The 26,563-nt window shown below is 40.1% G+C and overlaps 1 protein-coding gene across 1 annotated transcript; it reads left to right on the top strand.

Annotated features, from left to right (window-relative positions):
* The first annotated feature begins 822 nt into the window (after window positions 1-822).
* On the top strand, window positions 823-26,227 carry TEKT5 (tektin 5). The gene is made up of 7 exons (XM_061992249.1): window positions 823-1,371; window positions 3,366-3,449; window positions 5,086-5,156; window positions 6,816-6,959; window positions 10,317-10,539; window positions 22,535-22,689; window positions 25,896-26,227. Exons 1-7 carry the CDS (start codon window positions 823-825, stop codon window positions 26,107-26,109), a joined length of 1,440 nt encoding a protein of 479 aa, XP_061848233.1. The 3' UTR covers window positions 26,110-26,227.
* Window positions 26,228-26,563: the final 336 nt, after the last annotated feature.

The following is a 26,563-nucleotide window of genomic DNA, read 5'->3' as shown; positions in this document are numbered from 1 at the left end:
GCCTAACTACAGATAATGATGTTCAAAATTCTTGGCACAGAAGATGGATCCCAATGCAATTTTAGAGCACTGGACTTCAGAAACAAGAGGAGGGGATTTTTTGTTGTTTTTTTGGTGGTTTTTTTTGCCAGACAGGCCAGAGAGCTGAAAGGAAAAAATAGATAAGTTATCTGAAAATTCACTCATCATTTTCAATTGGAGAAAAATCCTTGTCAGGGGAAGGCTTCACCCATCTTTTCTACTTTTTTTGGAAGATGAATACTGAGGGGGAGAGAAAAGCCCAAGACAGTTACACTTTTTTATTGTCCATTTGAAGCAAACTATCTGCAGAGATCACTGGAGATTGTAAGAGATGATTCCAAGAGTCTGTTTCAGTTCAGAAGGCTTGTCTCTACTGCTACACTTCCCCACAGCCACTGATTGACATACATGAAGTAAAACCTTTTATTTTGTTTCGCTCAAAGTAAGCTCATTGAAGGTAAACCTACAGACCCATCCCTCTACGCTATAACTGAATAGTCTCACTCACATTGTGAGTGGGTCCCAGCACACCTACAGTGCTGCTGTGTGAGGTAAACCACTGCTGCTTTGTGGGAAAAACAACCTTCCCTAGGACAGAGGGTATGAACAGAGCCCTCCCCGAATGCTGGGCCCCAGGTGGGTGTTGGCCTGCTGGCAAGGAGGAACAGCCCTGGGACCTCTATGACGTGTCTGCTGCATGTGTCTGTGCAGCCCCAAGCAGAACAGCAGAGGCCCTGGGGCTGCTCAGAGCATCTGCAGATAGCGGGAAGCTGGAGGGCTGCTGCCTGAGCCCTGTGCAGGATGGAATTTCTGGGAACTACACATCTAGCCAGCTACTGTGGTACAAAGAAGAGCTGCCTGTTCCCGGATATAGCTCCCATCAGCACAACCCAGGACACCTATCGTGCCTACCCACCACCACGCTACCTCAGCCCCAGGAGACCTACAACACCTCACAAAGTGGTTTTGGTCCCTCCCTGCCCTGACAATCAATTTGTTGCCTGGCCGCCCACTGTCCTGCCTCCACTACGCTCTGCTCTGCATGCCCGCTATAGCACTCATGACTGGCACCAAGCAAACATGGTTCAGTTGAAAGGCTCTGAAGCCTCCAGGTGCAGTGCTGGTAGACTGAACACTGATTCAAGGAGAATGATGCAAGATAAGGATCAACTGACTTACCAGATGCAAGAAGACAGCAGAAGAGACCTGGGAGAAAGGATCTGTGACATTGATTTCTGGAGATCTGAGCTCACCTATGAGCTAGAGTGTCTGCTGAAAGAGATCCACGACTTGGAAACAGCAAAGAAGCGGCTTGAATGTGCTGCAGATGAAATGCAAGGACCACTGAAGGCAGGTTTACCATAGCTAGTTAAGTCATGACTGTACCACGGAATGAGCTGGATTGATGGGCTGAGGCCAATTGCATGAGGTTTACCAAGGCCAAGTGCTGGGTGTTGCACTTGGGCCACAACAACTCTGTGTAACGCTACAGGCTTGGAGCAGTGGGGCTGGAAAGCTGTCTGGAAGAAAAAGTGTTGGTTAACAGCTACCTGAATGTAAGCCAGCAGTGTGTCCAGGTGGCCAAGAAGGCCAGTGGCATCCCGGTTTGTATGAGAAATAGTGTGACCAGCAGAACCAGGGAAGTGATTGCACTCAGTGCTGGTGAGGTCCTGCCTCGAGTTCTGTGTTCAGTGTTGAGCCTCTCACTACAAGAAAGACACTGAGGTACTGGAGAATGTCCAGAGATGGGCAATGAAGCTGGTGAAGGCTCTGGAGAACAAGTCTGATGAAAAGCTGCTGAAGGAATTGGGGATGTTTAGTCTGGAGAAGAGGAGGCTGAGAAGAGACAGGAGCTACCTGAAAGGAGGCTGTAGCGAGGTTGGAGTTGGTCTCTTCTCCCAAGTAATGAGAAATAATACAAGAGGAAATGGCCTCAAGTTGCATCAGGGACAGTTTAGATTGGAGATCGGGAGGAACATTTTCAGAGAGGGTTGTTAGACATTGTCCCAGGCTGCCCAGGGAGGTGGTGGAGTCCCCATCCCTAGAGATACTGAAAAGCCGTGTAGCTGAGGTGCTGAGGGACATGGTTTAGAGATGGGCCTGGCAGTGTGAGGTGAGTGGTTGGACTTGATGATCTTAAAGGTCTTTTCCAACCAACATGATTCTATGATTCTATAATGGATTAAAACAAAGGGCTTTACCTCTCATGAATACCAATATAACTTTTACTGTTATCATCAAGACAGTTATTGGTGAAACCTGGCCATCCTGGACTTTATTAAAGTCAAAAAAAGAACCTATCAAGGCATTTCTATGTCCTCTTTTCCTTTCTTTCTGCTTGAGGCTTGAGGAGGCTGTGTCTCCCCCAAGCACTGGCCAGTCAGCTCAGTATGTTACAGGAGAGCAGAAGAGGGCCCTGTAAGCTGCAATATCCTGATATTCTTACCTAGCTCTGAATTTTCTGCTGTTGCACAGTAAAAATACTATTTTCACTTAGGATAGCATATAATTTGTGTTACATTTTGAAGTTCTCCAGAATCTTAAAGGCAAATTAATTGCAACAGGAAAAGCCACAGTAATGTAAGAGTCAATGAATGATGCTAGCAAAAAATAGAGTCAAAACTGTGTCATAAACATCTGGAGTGCTGTTGATGGAAGCTATGTCTATCATGTCTCTCAGCAAGTACAAATAGAAAAGTAAAATTCAGAATTCAATAATGCTTTTTTGTCTGTACTGATTCAGAGTGGCAGGCTGAGGCTGCTTTCTGTTTGGGAACGTTTTCTGCTGAAAGGCTTTGTGCCAGCTGATGCTGTTTCATTTATCAGTCAGGCTCTAAACAAGTGGATGAGATGTTAAGAGCAAAGTTAACCTGCTGGGGAAGGTTAACTGAATTCTCTATTCAGTGTCTGTATTTAAGCAGTCACTCTCTTGTACAGATATAAAACTTCCAAGCTTTGGCACTGTGTAAGGGAAGATGAAGGGGGATGAGATGGAAGGATCTTGCTAAGAATGAGTGTAGGACAACATGGGTGTTTTAATCCATACAATTTAAAACAATGCTTGGGCATGTCAAGATGTGGACTTTGCTGCACATTGCTAAGGAGCTAATCAAATAGCAGCTATGGTGGCAGCCAATCCTTAAAAGTATGTATGAACAGGTAAGTAGGAATGGGACACTAAGATGGATCAGTTGAGCACAATGAAGCCACATCCTATTCTGTTCCACACTCACTAGATGGTCATTACTTGCCCATCAGCTCTGTGGCCCCTTCAGCAAGGTTTGAGGTTAGGCTCCACAATGCAGTACTGACCATGTTGCAAATGTTCCTTGGTTTGCTTGCAGATAACCCTTGAATGCTTGTATGAGCGTGAGAAGCGGGAGGAAATAGATTTAGTTCACGATGATGTGGAAAAGAACCTCATAAAGGTAAGATCAGACTTAACCAGTTTATTTTTCAAACTGTGGAGATAACTAAATTCCAACTAAAATATTTATCAGGGTAAAAACATTACAGTAATTTCTTCTTTAATTCATTTGCAAAACTAAGGGGGGGGGAAGAGGAAGAAATTTAGTAAAATGATATATCTTGGGGTTGGTTAGTGTTCTATTCATCCTTCCCTGAGGAAAAGGAATAGCCTACCATCCTTGTGAGGTCTTGTCCAGTTCTATCATCCCTGAGCCTATAAAACCAAGGTAGAAACATTTTTCAAGATGGGCCATGATCTGTAAAATCTCAGAAGTTCTTAGGGCTTCAATATAAAATGCTGGTTACTGCCTTGCTCTCTATGGTGTTACTGAACAAAGAAAATGAGATGGATAGTAGTGATTGCTAAATCTTTTAAATAAAAAAGTAATCAAATAACATTTTGCTAACATATTTGGAAGAAGTGATATTGGATGTGTATGAGAACAAAAAGGAAAGAACAGAATGGGATAATGGCACTGCTTCAAGCACTTTTCTGGGAGCAAAGGGATGTGCAGACTGCTTGGATAACCGAGATGCTAGTTCAGAGCCCACTGCCTGCAACTTGGAGTTTTAGAGTTTTAACAAAGAATCAAGGAGGTAATATTTATTAGCTGAAGTATTTCAGCACTTAGTTTAACATGAGAATTCAGGGTAGGATGAAATACTGCTAAATGTTCCCCACGAACATTTTCAGCATGAAAAATAAAGGCTATTTAAACAGCTGATCTGCCCAAACACTGCTTTGGATAAATAGTAAAATAAGTAGTGAAAATAAAAGACAAAGGCTCATTTTATAATAACAGGAAAGCCAGTTCTAAAGTTGATGTTAGTCCTACACATCCTGTGCAAGTACAGAGACAGAGCCTGTGTTTTAAAATTTGGAGTATCTAAATGACTTCCAAATAATTTAAACCACTTTGTTTCCCATTTCAGAACTCACAAAACTGTACACACTTAGATAGGAGAGTATGCTGGGCTAAACCAGAGTTTTTTAAAAGGAAAGAGGCTGGAACACCTTAACATTGCTTGAGAGACCATAATTACTGTGTCTGCACAAGTTTCAAAGTGGTTGGTTTGAGTATTTTTTGATTTATTTTAAGCTGAGTGAAACCAGGCTTTGAACTTCTTTGACTAATATTTACAGCTGTGAAGAATATTGCAATACATCTCCTTAGGGAGCCTGTTTGTGAAATCAGATATATTTTTAACCTACTCCAGTGTTAACAAAGTGTTTGCACTGTTCTAGAAAAACATGGAAGCAGTTAGAGAGGGTAGTTTAATGGATTAAGGTTCATGTTTCAAGTATCTTTACTATACTTAAGCCACACAAAATGTCACTTAATGTTTATTAGAATGACTCCATCCAATAAAATCTAACATGTTAGATATAATAGAAAAAGCCACACAAAGCCACAACAAAAAATACAACTTTGTAGCACTGGAGAGGGACCAAAACACATTCTTTCTTGACCTACATTGCATTTCAGATATGTGAGATAGTTGCAACATCTAGACTGCAGAATAAAAAGGGTAAACTCACTAAAACAAATGAAATTTGATTAAAGCCCTGATATAGTATATTTTTTTTCACTGTAGGAAGCTGATGCATTCAAGGACTGTCAAGAAATCCTTAAAAGAACTGCAGAGAGAATAAGCCAGCAGCTGGAGTAAGACTTTACATTTAATTCCTCTTCTAAAGATAGGAAAGCTGAATTCTATGGTAGCTAGTATCTAATGGCAGATTGAAAACAGCAAAGGCAAAAGCAGAGAATGAGCCTGTTAGATGCTCATTGCCCTCCACTTCTAATTCTTATCAATGATAGAATTTATATGCTAAACTACAGAAGACCAACACTCACTACTTGAAGATGATTATGACACAGTTTTTAAAGTTGTGTTTAAACTGAAATCATTCATTAAAATTAGACACACCACAGTGATAGCTTAGTTGTGCCAGTGTTGCTGGGTGGCACACTGGAGTGAAGTTCAAAGGGAATAGTTAATTTTTTTTAATTACAAAACTAAACTCAAAGAAAGATTGTTATTGACAAAAGAACAAGTATCTAAGCACATCATAAGGTATGAGATGAGTTATGGAATGGACTTATTTTTATGCACCTTTATGCATAGTTTTGCTACAGGAGGATTTGGAATGTGGTTTTTTTTCTTTGGGAGTACACAGATATCCTAGTAAATGCAAATTATATTCAAGTCTTATTATTCAATTAGGTAAAACTAGTCTGAATACAGCATTCTGTTAACTGCACAGAACTGACAAATATCAGAACTTGTGTTTATGTGACATGACACGGTTCTCAAAAGAAAGATTTCATGTAGCCATACACAAGGAAGATAAAATGGTACAGTTCTTCATTATTACATTGCAGGAGAAAAAGGTGTAAGTAGATTTTATAAACAACTGCCCTTACTAATGGCACTTAGGACTCACATTAGTCAAGTTAGATGCATCTCTATAGTTCATCCCAGTACTGTAACATATTGGGTATGTGAGGAGATAAAAGTTTCTATTTAATGGCCTGAACTCTGCTTAGGTCCCTGGGCTGGCATTTCTGGTTACTTTTGGTTCAATTCAGTCACCACATCAGGCAGACCAATAGTAATGCCAATTGCCAAGTACATCATATTTGCAAAACATGGCAATAGATCTGCTGCCTTCCCAATGCACTGGAAAGCAAGACTTTGATTCTTTCTTCATTCATGTCACTTATTCGAGCCCAAGGTCTTCAAGGCCTTCCCTCCTTTTTGGAAGAGCTAAAGGAGATTAAATTACTCCAGAAATTCCTTGTGGGCAAGAAAGGAGAGATGGAGCAACATCTCTTTCTCTCCTCATGGTCAGGATGAGCAGAAATATTTAAACAGCTTTTCCAGTGACGTACAATTTGAATTATGCTAAATGAATTTCTCCCTCAGATCAGGAGATGAGAAACTACAGCTCTGGTCTGCCCTTTCTCACTTAGAGCCATGCTGGCATGAAGGTTATCACTGAAAACCCTTGTCCTTTTGCTCTGAGGCTTTCGCTCATGCTGTACAACTACTCCCCATTGTTTTTCACCCCTATAGTTGTCTGTCATCAAAATGCCAAACATAATTAAACGCAGAGTTGAATACAATTCTTTGGGGAATACTTGCTAAAGGCTAGAAGAGATGTGTGGTACAGCAGCTCCCTCTAGCTAAATTACAGCACTATTTTCAAGCCACTGTTGATGCTAACAAACTCTAAAATTGTAGGAAGCTAATGAAAGCAATGAACTATTCAGCACAACAGCATTAAAAGTGGTCCCGATTAAAGTCTTTCCCCTTCACAGCACCAACAGATGTGTACAGCATGCCCTGGAGAAGGATCTTTCTGACAAAAACTCATCCCATTTTATTGATGACAAGTGCTTTAACCTAAGGAACACATCAGACAACATCAGCTTTTACCATGGAGTGGAAAAAGCAGATGGAATGTGAGTATGGTGGCTATTGTCTTTTCTTTCCTTGCTCCCTTCTGTGCTGTAAGTAGGGGCATGATTATAGGACAAGTCCTAGCCTTATGTTTGAGCAGTGATATAGAAAGAAGTGGTTTTTCTCTCCATATGGCTCTGTTTTTTCTTGGTGTGAAACCCTTCATCATCCTCAACTACACCCTGCCTCCTAACAGCTGCCATTGCTGGAGACCAGGCAGAAGCTGGCAGCCTGCAGCACCTACAGCACTGATGTGCAGTGAGCTGTGTTTTTCAGTGAGGATGATCATTTACAGCTGTATTGCAGCTGGCTCCTTGCCCTCAAAACTCCTTTGTGCAGATGTATCCCTCTGGTTTTGATTTACATTGTTTTACAGCCTTCAGGTTTCAAAACCACATCCAATCAAATAAGAATGCAACCCAGGTGTGCAGTTAAGTGCAATGGGGTCAACAGCATGCAAGTGTACACCAAGGAACTATGTATATTTTCCTGTAAAAGTAGCTCAGGTGATTTGGAAATCAGTCCATCAAGCTGTAGAGAGGTATGTGTTGAACAGGATGATCCAAAAGATTTGGCACAGCTTTAGCATTACAGCCTGAACTACAGTGGCTCAACTGTACACAGTTTTAAAATTGTTTATTAGTCGTGGCCTCATCAAGACCTGCATCCAATCCAAAAGCAACAGCAGAAGAAAAGCAGCTTGCAATAGAGGGCAGTGTGTCTACGCTAATGGCTTGTTAGTTCCCTTACCACTCTTTAACACAGCAGTGTTGGGGTGGTGAATGTACTTCACAGTCTCAAATTATGACAACTCTGTCTTGTTGGAAGGAGGAAAAAAACTCAAGCCCAGTATTATTTGTTTATTTCTGTTTTTAATAAAAACTTCACCTCATTTGCTACTGAAATGAGGGCATATCCTAAGGAAATTTGGCAGGCACAGTGCTGACTCTAGCAGCAGTACCTACTTTTAGGATTAGCAATGAATAAAATGATTTCTGTCAGCTCTGGTAAAAAGCAGATTCATGGGGATAAGTTTTACAGCCCTTCTCCTTTCTCACCAACCATTATCCAAAGAAATGCCACTTTTCATTAACGTTTTCCTGAAACCATCTGCCAAACTGAGACATACCTGCACCACTCAGCAGCAGAGCAGGTCTTTTCTGCCTCAACAGAGCCAACCAGATAAATTACAGTCTGAAAAAAGCAATGTTAAAAAGCAGATTAAGTACTAAGTGTTTCAGATAGTCAAGATGGAAACCTACTTGGGAATTTAATTTTCTGATGAGAAAATGAATGTAACCCATCAGACCACAGAGGGGAAAAAAAAGCCCAAACCAATATCTTGCAGAAAGTACACTGAGATTGTCTGGATCAGTAGCTGTAAGCAATCTCAGCCCAGGTTTACTACACTGATTTATGCACTTTACTGTGGAATCAGGTTGGTTACCTGAATCTTTACAGGGCAATTGCCTAAATAAATATGTAGCACTAAGGAATTCCAAATGATTTAAGAAGATCAGTACTTCAGTTAGGAGAGAGAGGAATACCTTATGAAAAACTGTAAAAAAAAAAAGGTCACTGAGAAAACAAGCACTGACAAAAAATTGTAACGGTCTTTTTGCATCCCTTAACATTTACTTTCAGTGCTCAATTAAAATCTAGAGCAAATGTGAAACTCAAAAAAAAAATGACCTGTCCCTGCAGAGTTTCAGCTTTTCAATTTGGCAAGTAAAATAACTCTACCTTTTCATCAAATATGCTGCATGTTTCTGGTGAAGAGAGAAGTGATCTAGTAGACGAAGCAGTCCATTAAAGGATGTGGTGAATTTAAGTCCAAAGAACGTAGCTTATGCTGCACCAGCAGTTTTCAAGCCAGGGCCTCAGGCTGCAAGTTTAGAGTCCTGCAGTCTCCTGGTTTGGAAAGGTCTGAGTCCCAGCTTTATTGTCACTGCCTAATTATGATAATGATGGCCATCTTTGCAGCAGGGCCACAAAAGCAAGCACTCTAACGTTTGTTTATGTAGAAGACATTGCAGCAGGAACACTCATGGGTGGCATTTGCAGTGCAGGAGCCCTATATTCAGTCTGTCTCTAAATTCATAGGCTTTGCCATGGAATCACAGAATAGTAGGGGTTGGAAGGGACCTTTAGAGATCATCTAGTCCAAGCCCCCTGCAGAAGCAGGGTCACCTAGATCGGGTCACATAGGAACGCGTCCAGGTGGGTCTTGAAGATCTCCAGAGAAGGAGCCTCCACACCCTCCCTGGGCAGCCTGTGCCAGGGCTCCCTCACCTCAACAGTGAAATAGTTTTTTCTTATGTTTAAATGCAACTTTTTGTGTTCCAGCTTCATCCCATAACCCCTTGTTTCTGCTTCTCTCATAGTTATTACTAAATTGAGCTGTAATAGCCTTGTAAGTTAAAGCAAAGGTGTTCACTTTAATATAAGAAGAAGTAAGAGGATGGAGATACTTACACAAATCACACAGCAGGACAGTGTTGAGGCTGGGAGAAAATTCCAGCTCTCTTTACTCCTAAGTCAGTGCCTTATCCATTTTTTTTCTGCTATTATTCCTTTGGATGATGAAGGCTACTAGGTCAGAGCCACATGTTTTAGGTCATATATATCTTGTGAGGTAGGACTGCTCTGACAGCAGACCAGAGCTGTCTGAAAAGCTGTGTAACAACCCTTTGGTTTCTTGCTCATTTCCCCTAAACTGGGTTGAGCTCTTGTGTTCTCTTGTGGTTGGTGACATACAACTCTGTTTCCTCAAGATAAATGTTTAGGTTCAGAAAAGTAGATGGTATTTGAATCTAATTGGATGGTGTGCAATGTATAGGGAATCATGCTAAATAATCTAATAATCCATCAAAGCCATAAGCACTCAACACAGAGAAGTATGAAATGAGTCAAATTTCAGCTGAAATAGAGCAGGTATGAGATCAGACTTAGCCTGTTAAAGCCAGGAAGAAGCCACATTGTTGACATTCAAACATGATCCTGAAAAACTATCAAAACTCCAACAAGTATGCAAGTAAAGGTCATTCTTTATAGAGTAAAATGTAAACCTATGTGCTTTGGAGCTGATGCCAAGGCCTCTAAGACCTTTAGTTAGCAGCTACAGTATTCAAGCAAGACATAGAAGGACTGTTGAAGCAATAGCTCTCCAAAAATCTTCACTTATTGTTGCCAAATCTTTGGTTTACAGGAGAAAAAAGAAACAGGTGTGTATGAAACCCACAGAACCAATTTGCACAGTTCAGTGGAGGAACAGTGTAGCCGAGTGAAAATACAGCTGAAAGAAAATAGCTCATCTAGACTTTTATTATTTAAACCTTCCTCTTTAAATTTCTTACTAGGGCTTCAGTTCCTGCAACATGGGCTAAGTTCAGTGAAGACAATATCAGGTGCTCTCAGAAGGCAAGGGCCAGCTCTGTGAGGCTGCGACAGGACGCAGAGGCTGTGCTGGAGGGCACTTCTGAGAGCGTGTGGAATCATTTTGTCCACACCAACTTGGCCTTTAGTAACCGTATTGCTGAAGTGGCTGAAGTGAAGAACAAGCTCCAAGTACAAATGGCCAAGGTAAGATTCACTAAGAGTTAGCAGCTGCATATTACCTTAGTGGCACCTAAAGGCATAGAAATTGTCTCTAAAGCTTACATCCTTCCTGAATAAGCACCTCCTCAAGAGATACACCTGTATTACTTTTCCTGCAACTGCATTTCCTTAACACAGCCTGAGAAGAGCTCACCCACAGACAGACAGACAAGGGGACAAGGTTTGAAAGGAACTATGCAACATCTATCCATAATCACACATGGATTATGTTCATTTGCAATTTACCTACTTAACTGGAGAAAGATACCTTAGATGGTATATTTTCTTATTTTACATTTATTGGTGACATTCCCATGCCATTTCCTAACACACACATACTTTTTCTGTAAGAATGACTTCTTTCTGAAGTGAACTAACTTTGGAAGGTGTGCAAATAAAAAGGCTCACAAACAGCAGCACATTTACGTGTCTTAAGGGAAGAAGACTTCAAGTCTTTGCACTTTTCATTTTGCAGCAGCAAGGGACAAGCCCTAAATCAACTAAACTTTAAAAGCATTTATATGCAGAATGTCATTAGTCTGCCTTTGATACCTAAATTCCAAGTTCCCTTGCCTTTTGATAAATAGATTTCCACATATTTAGCCTGAATTGTGCTCTGATTGTGGTCAGAAACAGCCTGATATTTTGGAGTGGGTCAGACTGTGAACTTTTCAAACATTTATTCTGCCTTTGTCTTCATATTATACAAAGCAGAAATGGCACAGAAAACAGACCTCTGTGGATCTCTATGGTGCCTTCTCAGAAAGTTTTCACTGAAACAAGTGACACTTTGGAAATGTATTAGTTGAATTTTGAAACATATATTCTGAAGTTAACAAGAGGTGCTGCCTTTGTACTAACAGAAAAAAAATCTCATGTTACTTTTGTGTGACTTTGGTCAGAGTTCAGCAAGTTCTTCCATTAAGATCCTTTCTCTTATAAAGGAGCCTCGTGTACACTCATTTTTCTTTTTGGTTTCAGTGCACATTTGGAAACAATAGAGTTTTCCTGCCATTCTATTTGCCATAAGTGGTTCAAGATGTTTTCAGTTTATTTTTAGGGACTCCAAGGATTAAGTGCAAACTAACCAGCTAAATATGTGTTAAGTTGCAGCACATAAATTAATGTTCTCTTCCCCACCCCTGCTTATGAAGCATGAAAGATGTTGAATGTAGGGGTTTTGTGTGTGTGTTAGATTGTATATGGTCTAGCCAACTGCAACACTTTATCCCTGAATTGGCCATCCAAGTTTCTTATGGATTTATATCTATGAACATTTGCTTCTCATTCTCCAGTGACCTTTTCTAATACTTTTAAGTGCCTTTTTTCTAAAAGAACTTACAGCTTAAGGTAGCACTGGGTGAACATATGGAATCACAAAGTGCATCATCACATATCAACACAAGAGCAGGAATTTTATCATGGAGTCCAGCTGACACTAACTGCTGACAACTGGTGTATAATGGAAAAAACCAAGATTTACGTTGTTATACTATTACACACACACAGAATCACACACCAAATCTCAAGGGCTGGAAGGGACCTTGAAAGATCATCTAGTCCAACCCCCCTGCCAGAGCAGGATCACCTAGAGTAAGTCACACAGGAACTCGTCCAGGTGGGTTTTGAATGTCTCCAAAGAAAGAGATTTAACAACCCACATGGGCTCCCTCACTCTCACAGTGAAGAAATTCTTCCTTCTGTTTCTTTGGAACCTCATATTACACCATTAAATAGGAATAATAGGCTATCTGGAGAAGCTTGAATAATCATATTTGTATAAAGAATAATTAGTTTGTATGGTACACATGGATACAAAACTATCAAGTAAGATTGCACTCTGTGAACTAATGCTGCTGTTACTGCTGAGGTACTAGTTAGCCCACACAGAACAGAGATAATCTCCTTCACACAAACTCCATAGTACTGTAGTTACATAACAATAACAAAATGCTAAAGAAGAAGAAATGCACATATGCTGGTGAGTCGTTCAGCCTGGAGAGTGTTGTTGAAACTGAGCAGAGCTTGTTAAGATCTGAGTGAAGTTATATGCTGAAAGTCCTGTTGGTTCTCTGTTCATGACCTTACCTCAAAAGAAGGTGAGGGGAGAAGTGAGTGCTCATTTAACAGTTGTTTATAGATAAGCATAACAGACCAGCCTTTATTCTTTCTCCAGGCTTGCTGTAATAATTGAGGGGGAAAAAAATGGCTAGGATATGGCTCCTTAAGTAACTTTCTTAACCCCTAACATTCAAGCTGCTTGGCACACAGCCTTTGCTGCTTTTCATGTCTAAAACAGTCCCAACAAGACCAAATGCCTTCAATTTCTAGTCAGCAACACACAGTGCAAACATACAGACACTATCATTTTAGAATATGTATCACCTGTCTCATCACATTTTTTACCATGAACCTACAACAATTCACATTTAGAGGGATTGTTTAGTAACTTACAGATATCTTGTCTTGGGGCAGATCAGATGTATTTTTACCTTTTATTCTATTCGGAGTTGGTTCTAAATCCCAGTACTGTATAGGCTCCAAAGTGAAATCAAATAGCCAGGTCAGCACAAGCGAAGTCTCCAAAGAACATTGCTTGTCAGTAGTTCCCACTTGCTTTTCTGCATTCTCAGTCCAGCTGCTGTCTGCTCTCACTGTCACCTCATTGATGCGTTCAGGAAATTGTCTGAGTTCACTTAAGGTTTTCATTGTCTGCTATTTGGCTTTTTCTGCCTGCCCCTTCTTTTGGGGAAGCTGGCTAGTGAGGCTGACAGCAGCAAGATTATCAGAAGTCTGGGAAGTGATTTGCATAAGGGAACAGTAAAACAGGGATTAAATTACTTTGGCAAACTTTTGAACAGCACAGCTTCAAGCAAGCAACAGAAAGAATAAGTTCTGTGTGACTTACTCTATGTGGTCCTGCTCTGGCAGGAAGGTTGGACTAGATGATCTTTCGAGGTCCCTTCCAGCCCTTGAGATTCTGTGTTTCTTTATAGAGAAAAAGGTGATGTTAGTAGCATGAGATGACACTGCTTTATTTAGTCTATCCACTTGACAGTTGGAGTGGTGGCAGAGAACTTGCTCAATCCTATAGAGAAGAAAAAAGCATCAGAAGAATTTGCATGATCAGATAAAAACAAAGGAAGGATCAGTGGCCAGATTAATCTAGATGGAAAACAGAAACACTTAGTTTTCAGAGCAAAGGAATTCATCGCTGTAACAGCTTTCCACAGATAGGTGGCTTCATTAGCACGAGGAACTCAAAATCAAGATCATTGTTCTCCCTCACAGCTCTGATGACTCCACAGACACCGATTTACAAAGAGGAATTTCTACATGATAAACCAGTGACCTGCAGGCACTGCAGTCTTAGTGCATAACTAATACTTCTTTCTAACTCCAAGACTGAAGATGTCCCTTTCCCTTTCTGTCCCAACTGCACAAGTCTACAATTGATTTCTCCTCCTTGATCCTGGGATTAATCTTGGTAATAACAATGGAAAGTTCATCCCAAATTTGCATAGCAGAACCCTGGAATTATGAGGTGCTGGGAGCAGAAGCCCAGGATCCCTAGCAAGGTATTTGACAAGAGTTAGATTACAAACCAGAGAAGGTATTACAGCTTCACTGCTTCATCATCACTGGGCTCAGAGCATGTGGTCGTTTGGGAATATTCTGCAAGAGCCCACTCACCAAACATGACTCTGTTCAGGCTCAGAGCTCTGCAGGACCAGGTTTTTAGGCTGGTGAACCGAAAAGACAATGTACACAATCCAGTGCAGAGAGGATGGTGTGTTGTCTTCAGCAACACTTTAGGCCAAGAGGCGTTATGGAAAAGATTTTTTACATCTGGTGTAAAAGTACACAAATCTTTATGAAAAGAAGGAAAACCTTTAATCCTGCTGCCAGCCCCTCATTAATATGTTTGCATCTCTTTTCCATGAAGTTAATAGCAACATAAATAGTTACCTTGGCTTCAGTCTCCTGGAAATGACCGACAGAGGACAATGTTTATGTACATTAGCTCTGGGAAACAGTCAGACCCGACAGCAAGTGACATGTTTGCATAGTCCAGTATTTACACCATAGCTAAACAGCAGATTATCCCTGCCAGCTCCAAAACCTGTACTGTGCTCAGAAGTGTTTATATGCCCAGAGGCAGAATGCCCAGCAACACCCTTCTGCAAGCCTTGCTATCCCCCTACCTGGGAGCACAGGCATCAGAAAGATGTTAGAAAAACAGGTACATGTTTAGTAAACTCATGAAGAACAGAGCCACCCACTCCAATAAACAAGTAGCTGTGATTCTGAGCATTTCTATTCAGTTCTCTGAGAATATGAACTTCTGGAAACATCTCTGTTTGTTTTGTTTGCTTTCTTTTTCACCCCTGGGTGAAAGGGCACTATGTTACATCAATATGTGATGGAAATGAACTCTCTCATTCCTTTTTGCCTGGTATATTATTACTCAGTACCTGAAAAGCCTATAGTGTTTTGTTTTAGTGAGTTACTCTGTCTCTTAAATAAGTTAACTCCCTCAGAGTCTCCATCCTTCACACATTATTTGAATGAAATTTAAATGTATTTATACATCTAGGAAAAAATACCCTTTCCTGTCTTGGCACTTATTGGGTGTATTTATACGGTGGCTAGAAGAATTGAATACATTTTACACTTTGACAACTTTCTTCTAACTCAAGGGATGAACCTACTTCATTTTACAACTAGCATAATGCATAGAATGAAAGCCAGGAAGATCTCAGTGGCAATAAACCCAGAAACTACAAGCCTCTGAAATAGTTTTCAGACTTCTTAGCTGAGTTCTGATGGGAGCTGTCCTACGGCTGCTGAAAGGGACACAACCTGTTCCTCCAAACAGGAACATAAAGGAATACTAAAAGATGATGGGAGGTGTCAATGCAAGAGGTACATAGAAGAGGTGCAGCAGTGCTGTGAGCTGCAGGAAGGAGTATGTGTATAGCAGGAGTACTTTCCCTATGGCACTTGCCCCACAAAGGCAAGACTCCAATGTACTCTCACAAAACTTTTTAGAATACATTTTGGTGATTGCTTTTCCCCTTCCCTCTTTTTATGCCTTACAAATCTCAGTTATTTGCAGTTTTTTGTGCCTGTTCGTGGTGGCTGGCTATACAGTCAATCTTATTTAATAGTGGAACCTGCTCTAGAGTAAGGCTTTCAAGTGATTAATGAAGAGTGACTCAGAAGTGGTTGTAAAGGTGTGTGCTGGTTAGTGTAGGCAGCTCAAACTTGCCTGGAAAAACCTGTTTGAAGGAGGAAATAGTTACCTAAGCTAGGAATAGACTTTTGCCTACAAACTGAGAGAAATTGCAGGTGAAACCTAAGGCACTAACTTGAAAACAATACCAGATTTCTTTCTCCTAAATTATTGTTTGGTCTTATGAAATCTTAAAGACTTGCAGACTACATCATAGTACAAACTGTGGGCAAGCAGGGAAGCCATGTAGGAGAAGCCTGGCTCCTCAGCATGCCATGCAGCAATCCTCCACTTCATGGAGTAGCCTAAGGGGAAACATGAAAGGGGGAAGGCTAGAGTTATCATAATCAAGAGACAGGCATTACACATCAGGATATGTACACCTTGTCATGAATCCAAATGTCTTTATTTGCAAAACAACAGACACCTTTTCTCACACTGAGGGACACACAGCTGCTAAATAAAAGCAGCCTGGATTGAATGGATGTGAGACTTTGTTGGCATTGATATAGAAGATAACTTCTGCCACAACATGTCTGCGTGAGAAACTCAAGTGGTTGCTACTGTCACTGCTGCCTCCCTGCAACCCATCTGCACTCAGGCAATTCATGTAGGCTTGGCAGAGCACATGGGATTTAGTTCAAGGCAGAAGTGCTCATACAAATTTATAAGTCTTTTCCTTATTTACAGAAAGGGCTATCTTGCAGGAAACAGGAATGGACATACATAGTAGCTTATCTAGAATAAAACCTCACATTTTCAGGCTCCAGATACATTGAATTGACTCTAAAGTCAGGGCAAATTCAGCTTACCATGGCATTTCATTAATGACTAGAAACTATCTCATTCCTGACAAGAAATAATATTCTAGAGAAGTTGCATGAGCCATAACTGTTTCACTCCAGCACCAGTTATTCCTAGAGACATCCTCTCTCTGTTAAAGGGATGAAATCCCTTGAGATAAAACAGATCATGCACAAGGACCAAACTGCCCATTTTATTGTTATTTTGACCAGGTTCAGCAAAACCACATCAATAATAGAGCATTTAATTTTGTTCTCCTAAATGATGACGTACTCTAAACTTGCTGGTCCTGCCCCAACTAAAAGCATGACACAGTATAAAATGGAGGAGAAAAACAGCAGAACTCTGAGGCTTATTCTCATTCTTAAGTAGTTAAAAGTGTAGCAAGGAGGTATGCAAAGAGTTAAGCCTTTTCTTCTGTGTAGTTATGGCTTCTTCTGTCAGTTTGGAAACGTTTCACAAAAAACCCTAGGCCAAGCTAAATGTTTCCATGTTTTTTCCTTCCTTAAAGTTGCTTTAAAATCAATATTTTATATGTTTTGGGGACCAGTGGAAGAGTTAAATAGAAACTGGCTGCATACAAATATGACATTTGTTTAATTACTTGTAGAGATTAAAGTAAAAACACTGAAGTTCAGTAGGAGGAGAATTCTGATAAGATTGCAAATTGTTGTACTGACCAAACAAAAGGCCTAGAAGTCCCTGGGTCCTCTTCCCATCTATGCTGAATAGACCAGACACAGATTAAATGTCCAGATTAAATGCCTTCTTTGTTTTAGAAATATAGTATTTCCATTCTCATGATTTCCTCTTTTCTGGGAAAAGGTTGTGTTTGAGACAGTTATAAAGAAAATGCTGGGGATTTCATAGGTATCCTATAAAATTCTGCACATGCAGAATTTATGCTGTAGCTTTCAGATCCATTGACTGTATTTATGCCATTCTGTAATTATACACATGCCATATGTATCTGCTCCCCGGGTTATGAAGCTTTATAAAGCAAAGCTTACAATATTCCCCAATCCAGACCAACCTTGCCATTGATGTGCTTGATGAATTGTGCAGTGCATTGGCTTGAAGATATTTTTTCTGGGCACAAACTAAACTAGTACTTCTCTTTCCAATCAAATCCAGTTATCTCCTGTGAGCACACACAACAAATGCACCACAATTACTCCTCAGAATTATTCTAACTCATCTGTCATACAGTTACACTCTCTGATTGCGTTATATGCTGATGGCACATTCTGTTAAGGAATGTAGGAGGTTTTTTTTCCTTTTAAATGTGCTTTTCTTCTCTTAAGAGACTGTTCCCCACACCACTGTCTGATTAGTACCAAAACAAAACTTGCTAAGTCATAAAATAGTGACTGCAACTAAGCTTAGAAAGAAAGGGACAAAGCCTAAGAACAACAAGAGCAAAGGACACGGTATTCTCTAGCAAGAATTTTTGTATGGCACGAGAATGTTCCTCCCACCATATTACCTGGCTGCTGATTTTTGCATTCAGATGTTAAACACAGGGCAAGCCTTGGAAACAACAATGAAACAAGGAAAGGTCTCAGACCAGCATTTAAAAATGCTTATGTTGTACATAAGACTGCCCTGATTACATGATGAAATGTGTGACTTCAGCAGCTCATCCTCTCAGTCTGCGTCCAGCCTATATAAAACATGGCCTTGTTGAAGTGAGAGAACAGTGGGAGCACAGTTTTATGCAAAGCTCTCAAGAACTCTGTAGCACAAAACTTTACTCATGTCCTGGACAGGAAAGTTTCCGGATGGGCAGCTGCCTGAGCCAATGCCCCACCACGCTCTCATAGGAACACTCTGCTCAGCATTTGTTGCTTTTGCTTCCTGCCTTTGGAGGTCATCCAGAGATGACGTGGACTGGAGCAGCACTATCTGGTGATCCTCCCCACCAATCCGTTTAGGTAGAGCAGATTATCTAAATAGTTTTATCCAATGTGTGGCCAGGATGAGTAATCGAAAACTGTTTGTACAAAGGCTGTGCCATGCGTTGGAGGTGGTTCCCCTGAGGCTGTTTTTCTTTGTATGTCTTAAATGACAGTGCTTTTTAAAAAAACCCAAAAAACAAACCAAAACCACACAAGAAATAATTTGAAAACACACAATAAGCCTAAGCCACATCCACTTCCCCACAGCCAAGCATGGCTCAAAGATGGATGCTTAGTTTCACGTTTGATTTTTGAGTTCAAAGGCAGGTTTAAACATTTCTTTTTCTTTCAGAAATGAATGAGGGGTTTGCTCAGCAGCATTAATCAATTGCCTCTGTTGTGCACAATGTGCTTGCAGACTACCTCTATCTTTATGAGCAGACACCAGAGCACCTAGTGAAGTCACATGGCATGAATGTAGTTACTGTACATTGTGCTGTCACAAAGTGGTAAGGGTCGGATATAACACGGTTTTTGGTGACTTTTAGATAAAAGCTTTCTTTTCATAACTAATCAACTACTGGATTCTCAGTAGAGAAACATTTTTATCTACACTTCAGAGCTTACCCTTTTTGAATATTAGCATTGTGTGCATTTGCAGACTTTGCAAGCTCTAAATACTTTGAGTCACTTCTAGATACAAGACTACTATTGTCCTATCTCAATTCTATGCCATTATTTATGGGGGAAGTGCATACATGACTTAGAATTCCAAAAAGAGAGGACAAAATATAGTCTCCTGCTTCTGTGTCACACAGTGGAACACCTCTGTGTACAGTGGGCAATGAGGCTCAGTCAGGTGCTCTCTGACAACACAGCACAGTAAGTGGTGTAAAGAAATGGAAACAAACCTCATTCATGCACTCAAAATGCTACTGCTAGATTTTAAATCCCTGGGTGTGCTTGCACTGTGGCCACAAATGAATGTGTCATAAAAGGATTTCAAAGAAGTGTGGGTTCAGAAAACCACCCTTCTAAAGTTCTCACTGCTAGCTGAGCTTAATGGAATGGCCTGTTCAAGAGATCTGCAATCTGCTCAGTGTTGTCTGTACTGGCATCTGCTTTTTCCTTCTGCATCTTAAAGCAGCACAGACGATGGGTAATATGGTAAACATTTGTGAACTGCAGCATCACTGTGGGGAGCTGGTTTCACAGTTGTCATACATTTCTAACCGAGTGCTCTGGGCTGCTCTAATTGTGCTGTTTCACTGATAGATTTGCTTCACAAAGGTGAATCACCCTTTCCAGAGAGCTACCCCAGACAGAAAGCATTACTACCAATTAAGCTCAATGTCTGAACCACAAAGTTCCTACCCAGAATTCAGAACTGAGAGTGGAAGTCTTCTATTCTAACATGAGTAGAAAACAAATAACCCACTCAGTCCTTTTGAAATGGAGACAGAGTTTAGCCCAGTTCTTACTAGGCTGAGATAGGGGCTACTTTGTCGTGTTGCTTTTACTTTGAATTACCTTTTACTATTAAAAAGAAATAAATCTGCTTTATTGTAAGTAGAATTAGTGCAAGAGACCAACATCCTCACAGTTGCCCACTGCAGGTGACAGATCCACAGTGAATTTGGCTCACTCACACAGTGAGGCACAGCATGGGGAACACTGCTCTGCTGACACAAGCTGTGGCATAAACACAGGAAAGGAGGACCCTGCTCAGCAGGGAGTGACCTCTAAAAGCACAGCATAGTCTGCCTTGGTATGTCCCCATGTGTTGATGCTTTTGGTTAGCAATGAAGGTAAACAGTGGGACCAAAGGACAGGACTGATGGGCTTGTAAAATTCTCCCCAAAATACACCTGCTTAATGTATAACCTGGGAGCTGGATCTCACCTCTGTCATGTACAGATGAACACATGCCAGATTCTCTTGGGGAGGTTATAAATAGCAAAGTTCTGACAACAGCACAAACTACTGAAACCCTGCTTCTGAACAGCAGAAGACTCAAATCCTGGGTGTTTTCAGGGAAAAGAAAGGATGTGGGCTTGATGCATAACGAGGACATTTAATGTCATTAAGTCTCTTTCCCTTGTTTTTTATCTATAGAAACAAGTATGTGTAACATATGCAAGACAAGATGTAAAACTATGTATCTAACAAAGCACTCATCATAAGTAGTTCCTCTGAAAAATCAAATAGCTACCAAAGTGCACTGGATTACCTGCATAAATATTTCCTCTAAAACACAGCTAACTCACAATGATTATCTCATTAAGAAGGAGCCACTGCAGAATAAAGTTATAGGGAGATATTTCCTACTGTTAGCTTCACTTTCCTCCATACCATGTTCCCTTTATAACAAACCACATTTTTTCCCCCTTGCAGTCTGTAAGCCACAAAAGCTTCTTTTTGTGTGAAGATGTTCTCAAGCTAGCTCTGTAAGAACCAACTTTGGGCTCAAGGGGCTCATTAGAGTGTGGAGACCTGGGTTCAAACCCATACAGTCATCTTCATGTGCCGCTGCTTAACAGGGTCCAAGATGGTTCATCGACTGGAGAATTGCATTGCTGTAAGGGTTGAACTGGTCTGGACAGTGCCAGCCAGGAGATCTTTCACATTGCTCTGTTCTACAGTGCTGACAAGCCCTTAAGAATTTTAACTGTGTGCAGGTTCCTGGCATCCTTAACTCTTTGTCTATTAAAAAATCTTTCAGCAGCAGCAACAAATTCAATCTTCAAACCACACACAGCATTAGCAAATCTGGTACAGCTTGGTGTGTAGGCAAGGTCTAAATAGCAGAGTAATTTAAATCACTTTAGGCCATTTTTACTGGTTGTTGAAATTCAAGTTACATGGGTTATAGTACACTGGCTGAGAAACTGTGTTAGTTCAATTTGTTCTCTTCCATTTTAAAGCAGTCTACAAAACAAAAGCTTGAAGAGCTTCATCAAATGAATCCCGATAAATGAAAGCAACATACTAATCAATTGGCTGGGAGACGTTACCTGGCTATAAACAATTTCTCCCTTCTTTCTGTTTTAAGACCGAGCAAAACTTTTCCCTTGCAGTTTCTCTCATCTTTTTCATACAGATTAAAGCATAAAAGAAGCACTTGTAGGATTCTCAAGGATAATGCTTATTTGATAGCATGAGCAGTAACTAAAAATGATGCTGTATTATTCCATGGACCTCTCTTTTCCAGTGACATTTTGCTCCATATTGTCTTAATTTACAGAAAAGCAGCATTTAAAGGAAGTTGGTCTTCCCTTTACAGCTCCCAAGGGAGTTTTCAAACCTTTGAGAATTTAGTTGCAGTATGAAAATATCACTGTGTTCCTAAGTTCTTGCAACAAATGTCCCCCAAATACTTGGAGTATGAAACAGTTGCAGAGAGGACACATTTGATTGCTTTTGAATTTTTATGAGGCAAAAGCAAATAAGAACTGAATGAAGGTTTAAACAAAAATGACAGTTTAGTGGAATTTTACCTGTGCAACATGTTCACAGAACAAGCAGCAGGTTTTTTGTGTTTAGGAGAAGAATTAGATAATGAAGCAAAATGGAAATATGTCCCTTGAGCTATAAACACTGCCTCCACAAAAGTGGCTGTATCACAAAAACATGGTCGGAATTTTCCTCATCACAATAACTCAGGGCTTCTGTTCTGCTTGCAATGAGTTTATATTCCAATTTGCCTACAAGTTTCTTAATTGTATAATAAGGAAGAGATGGTACTTTTCTTAGTGGAAGTTTTTTGCCCCTTTTCCAGGAACAACTTCATTAAGTGCTTTCATGAGATGTATTATGTACAGCCCTTCCTTTTAGCTCTCCTGTGAGATTTGATTACTACATGTCCTTTTGAAGAAATGTCAAGATCAAGCCAACATTATACAAACCCACCCAAGTGATGTGAGATTATAGCAGTCTCCTCCCCTAAATTAAGCAAAATGACATGCCAGAATGTGTTTAAGGGGGGAGGGAGTTCTGATTTTGTATGCACGTGACGCTTACAAAAACATTCTTCTTTGTCCAGATACTTCAGGAAATCTTCCAGACAGAAGATACAATCATGTTACTGGAGAGATCCATAAAGGCAAAGGAGTACCCACTGAAAGTGGCACAGACCCGCCTGGAGAGAAGAACTAAACGACCCAATATAGAACTTTGCCATGATGCACCTCATTATCAGTAAGTAAAGGCCATACTACTCTACCCCTTCTTTCATCACATACTCAAGAACAGGAGAGGTAATAATTATGAATCAGTTTGAAGAGATGAGAGTTGCATTCATTACATTGTGTTACAAATTCTAGAGGAAGAAGTAAAACCAAAGTAGCTACATAGAAATAATGGGCCGAAACACCTAATGTTCAATGTGTGTAGTTGACTTTAGAGTCCCTCTCCCAGCACAGTTAAGAGCTCAATTGCCTGTTGGTGGCTGATATCTTTTGGGATTCAGTCTCATGTTGGAGTTGAGACTGAAGAACTGATTTTAATTCCATTCAGTATAAAAGACTGCAGGAAATAGCTAACTTCAGAAACATGTTATCCCAGACAAAATTCTGTCTTTTGATTTAAATAAAACTCCCTATTTAATGTCAAGATCTTAAAAAAAATTAAATACAAATAACAAAGAGGCAGAATCTCTTACTGCCTCAACTAATTTTCAACTATGTAGTGACTCCAGTTTCATCCAGGTTATCTCACTTGGCATAGATTTTGGTTATATAGCTGTGGGGGCTTTCCAGAACCTGTTGGCCTCAGCTTGGAGATAGCTGGGCTATGATTCATTGTATAGTGCATGTTGTCTCTTTCTGGATATACAGGAAGATGTCTAAGAGACTCTTTCCCTAATGACTGAAAAAAGGGTCTTCTGAATTTTAATCCTATTTGTCTCCCTTCAATCCAGCTGGAATAGATCAGTGTTCCAGAGGATCCCTATCAAATAGATCTTATTTAAAAGATTGTCTTCTGAATGCTCTGTGGGGGATTTCTCGAGAAATACTGCACCAGGGTCCCTCCTATAGCTGAAGTGAATTTCACACTCCAGGAAAAGAATTTACATAGTTTAATGAAAAGTAGAAAACTATTCCCTTTTTATTTTTCTCTAGCAAATTCCCACTGTATACCACAGCTTCACATACAATGGGATTAATGAAGTACATAATGTTTAAACTATTTATATTATTTTTCCTAAACACTGTTTTATCAGCTCAAAAAGCTTCTATTCAAACAGAGAAGCAGCAATAAATCATAGCTTATTGTACTGGCGTCTTTTCACTTTTTCCAACTCCTTAAACCATAAATGGTACAACACAATATATCTTTCTTCAGCCTCATACCTCCTTAATCAGATCTTGCCAATTCCTTTGGCATATCCATATATTAGATTTCTTCAACTTAATGGTCTGCTCTCCATATCCATTCTGTCACAAAATATTGTTTTGGATCTGAATTCTTTTACATCCATTTGAATAGTTTCGGTCACATGGCTTTTCCTATCACATAAATCATGCCTAGTCTAAGGTGCAGGAGTTCAGCAATGAGAAACCAGAAAAGCTTCTGATAACACTACACTCAGCAGTTACATTTACTCTGGGAGAAGATCATTTCCCATGTCAGTTGCCACCACACTATCAATTAGGTACACAACTAACCTTGTACCAGCATTTTATTACAAAACAAACCCGAAAAGATGGCCTTAAATATTAATACACAAGTCCAGTTTTATACTCACTCCGAGTCTTGTTCTGTCTCTGCTTCCTGCCTGAAGATGTCTTCCACAAAAATATCTGCAGCATTATGACTAGTATCAGTCTGGTAGCAGGATTGCCTGTATACAAGATATAAAACCTGGTTGAACTAGGATCAAAAACAGTCTCATATTATCCCTGCTTCTTCCCACAGTTGCAAGGGATACTGTTGATGTTCCAAAGTCTCCTGTCTAAAAATGTTTGGAAGCTTCCTTTGAAGTCACTGAAACTGTAGAATGTCTTTAAATATTTTCTTCAATTAGAGTGAAAGGCCATTTGCATAACACTTAAAAACAAGTCTATAGGGGTTTTAAATCAATCTCACCCCTACTAACTTCTAGGTTAGCACCAGCTTGTGAAGTGTGCTTATATTTGGAAGCATTTTATGCTTGATATACTTGCAAGTTTTCTGTCAGTCTAATGTGATTTCTAACATTTTAACCTACATGTTTATATAATTACACTATTTACTAGAGGTAGTTATATTGACAAATAATTGGCATACCCTGCTCTCCTTCCTCCAATGCATATGAATTTTGCTTGACCACAGCTCCCTAATCCAAACTAGTTTATGTTGGATACTTTAAGTGATCCAAATCATTGATTGTTCTATTCATCAAAACTACAATTAGAAATTTTAACAAAGTATTTGAAATTTGGCCACTTTTTTTCTATCACAAGTTTTGGTTGAGCACACATCTCAAAATGTATTTTCTTAGGGTCAAAATATATTTCTCATGTGGTTTAATGCAAGAAGAAACTCAGTCCAATAGCTCAACTGTAATAGGGAAAGAAAATGTCAAGTGAACCACTTCTTTGTAACATGTAAATGTTATCTGAGTTTGCTGTTTATTTAAAAGGAAGTGCTGATGTTGGCACTTGCTCTCTGTGTGTGCTGCCAACTTTGTAGTTGAAGAGATTAGATAGAAAACAAATTAATAAAGTCTAGTTTTTTTTCTGAGCTGAAACAACTGGGACTATCCCAAAGCCAGTTAAAGTGAATCCTGGAAAAATCAATCTTTCTTATAGTCTGTAGTGCAGTGAGCATTTCGTAGGACATTAGAGAAGACACAAAGTTGATGGAGTTTATCAGCTCAGTGACTATACACAGTTTGCCACATTTCTATTGATAAGCCACTGGAAGAAATGTGTTTAATATCAGCTCACAGAAAATCTTGATTTCAGAGCTCCACATTCAATGGTCATTCTGGCAAATGATTCCATTTAACATGTCCTGCAACAAATCTAGACTATGTAGCACATCCTGCTGCACAAGTATAAGCTAATGTGACATATATCAACACTCCCCAGCAACATCCATCCCAACTGTATTCTACAAGACCAAACACAAGTGCTCAACACAGCCATGCTAAGCCTAGAGAGGCCACACAAATGAGAAGCTACAAGACAGCAAATAGAAAGATATACCAAAGCTGAGTGGCTTAATCAGCTGTTGAAGGTCAAGACAAGCAAGAAATCATCATTTCTTACAGGTGCTACACAAACCAATTTGACAAATAGGTTTCAGATTGATTCCATCAAATCCTGCCTGAAAGCGTGACCTGTCCACTGGCAGGACAGAATGTGCTGAGGGACTGCTACAGTTACGTGAGTAACCTCGTCCCTTTCTCTTTTTTTCAGGCTCGTCACTGAAGTTTGCAATTTAGATCATACCTTACAGTCCTTAAAGCAACGTCTGCGAGAAGCTCATGATACTCTGCAGACGCTGTCCCTCGACAAATCAAAGCTGGAACACCAAATCTCCGTGAAGACAAACTCCTTCTTCATTGACAAGAAGTGTATGGACATGCGCAAATTCTTCCCCAGCACCCCACGGCTCATGGGCTACACTTGAAGAGTAACCTTTGACGTCTTGGCACGTGATAGAAAAGTTGAAAAGGCTGCAAATATTTTCTGAAGAAACATTTCCCCAAAAATAACAAAGTCCTAAAAAAATAAACTAATGAAAATTATTGCACCTCCTTCCTTTGGACAACCTTGTGCTCTCAGCTGTAGCTGCTACTAATTCAAATACAATTAGTAGACTTATTCTAACAGAATCAGACCACACTAAAATAACCAGATAAATACTGCAGGGCATGTGGGTTACTAGCTAGAGGAAGTGTTAGACTAAAATGCTGTAGTTCAACAGAATTAGTACAATACAGGATTTAACCATTCAGGGTAATGTGCCTTCTGTGTTTCTGGCCTTATCTGGAGAAATCCAGTTTAAATGCTTACCCCATCCTTAAACTCTCCTCCTGTCTAGCAGTGCTAGATTTGGTGTGTGGAGTTAGAGTTGATTCATA

This window comes from Colius striatus, chromosome 3 (genome assembly GCF_028858725.1).
Source record: "Colius striatus isolate bColStr4 chromosome 3, bColStr4.1.hap1, whole genome shotgun sequence".
NCBI lineage: Eukaryota > Metazoa > Chordata > Aves > Coliiformes > Coliidae > Colius > Colius striatus.
The sequence above is the reverse complement of the archived record's forward strand: the minus strand, read 5'-3'. Positions and strand labels throughout refer to the sequence as shown.

Excerpts from the sequence above, each read along its gene's own strand:
- TEKT5 (XM_061992249.1), top strand. The coding sequence starts at position 823 with ATGGAATTTCTGGGAACTACACATCTAGCCAGCTACTGTGGTACAAAG. Across the intron at positions 1,372-3,365 it reads AAATGCAAGGACCACTGAAG|ATAACCCTTGAATGCTTGTA; the intron begins GCAGGTTTACCA and ends GTTTGCTTGCAG. Across the intron at positions 3,450-5,085 it reads TGGAAAAGAACCTCATAAAG|GAAGCTGATGCATTCAAGGA; the intron begins GTAAGATCAGAC and ends TTTTCACTGTAG.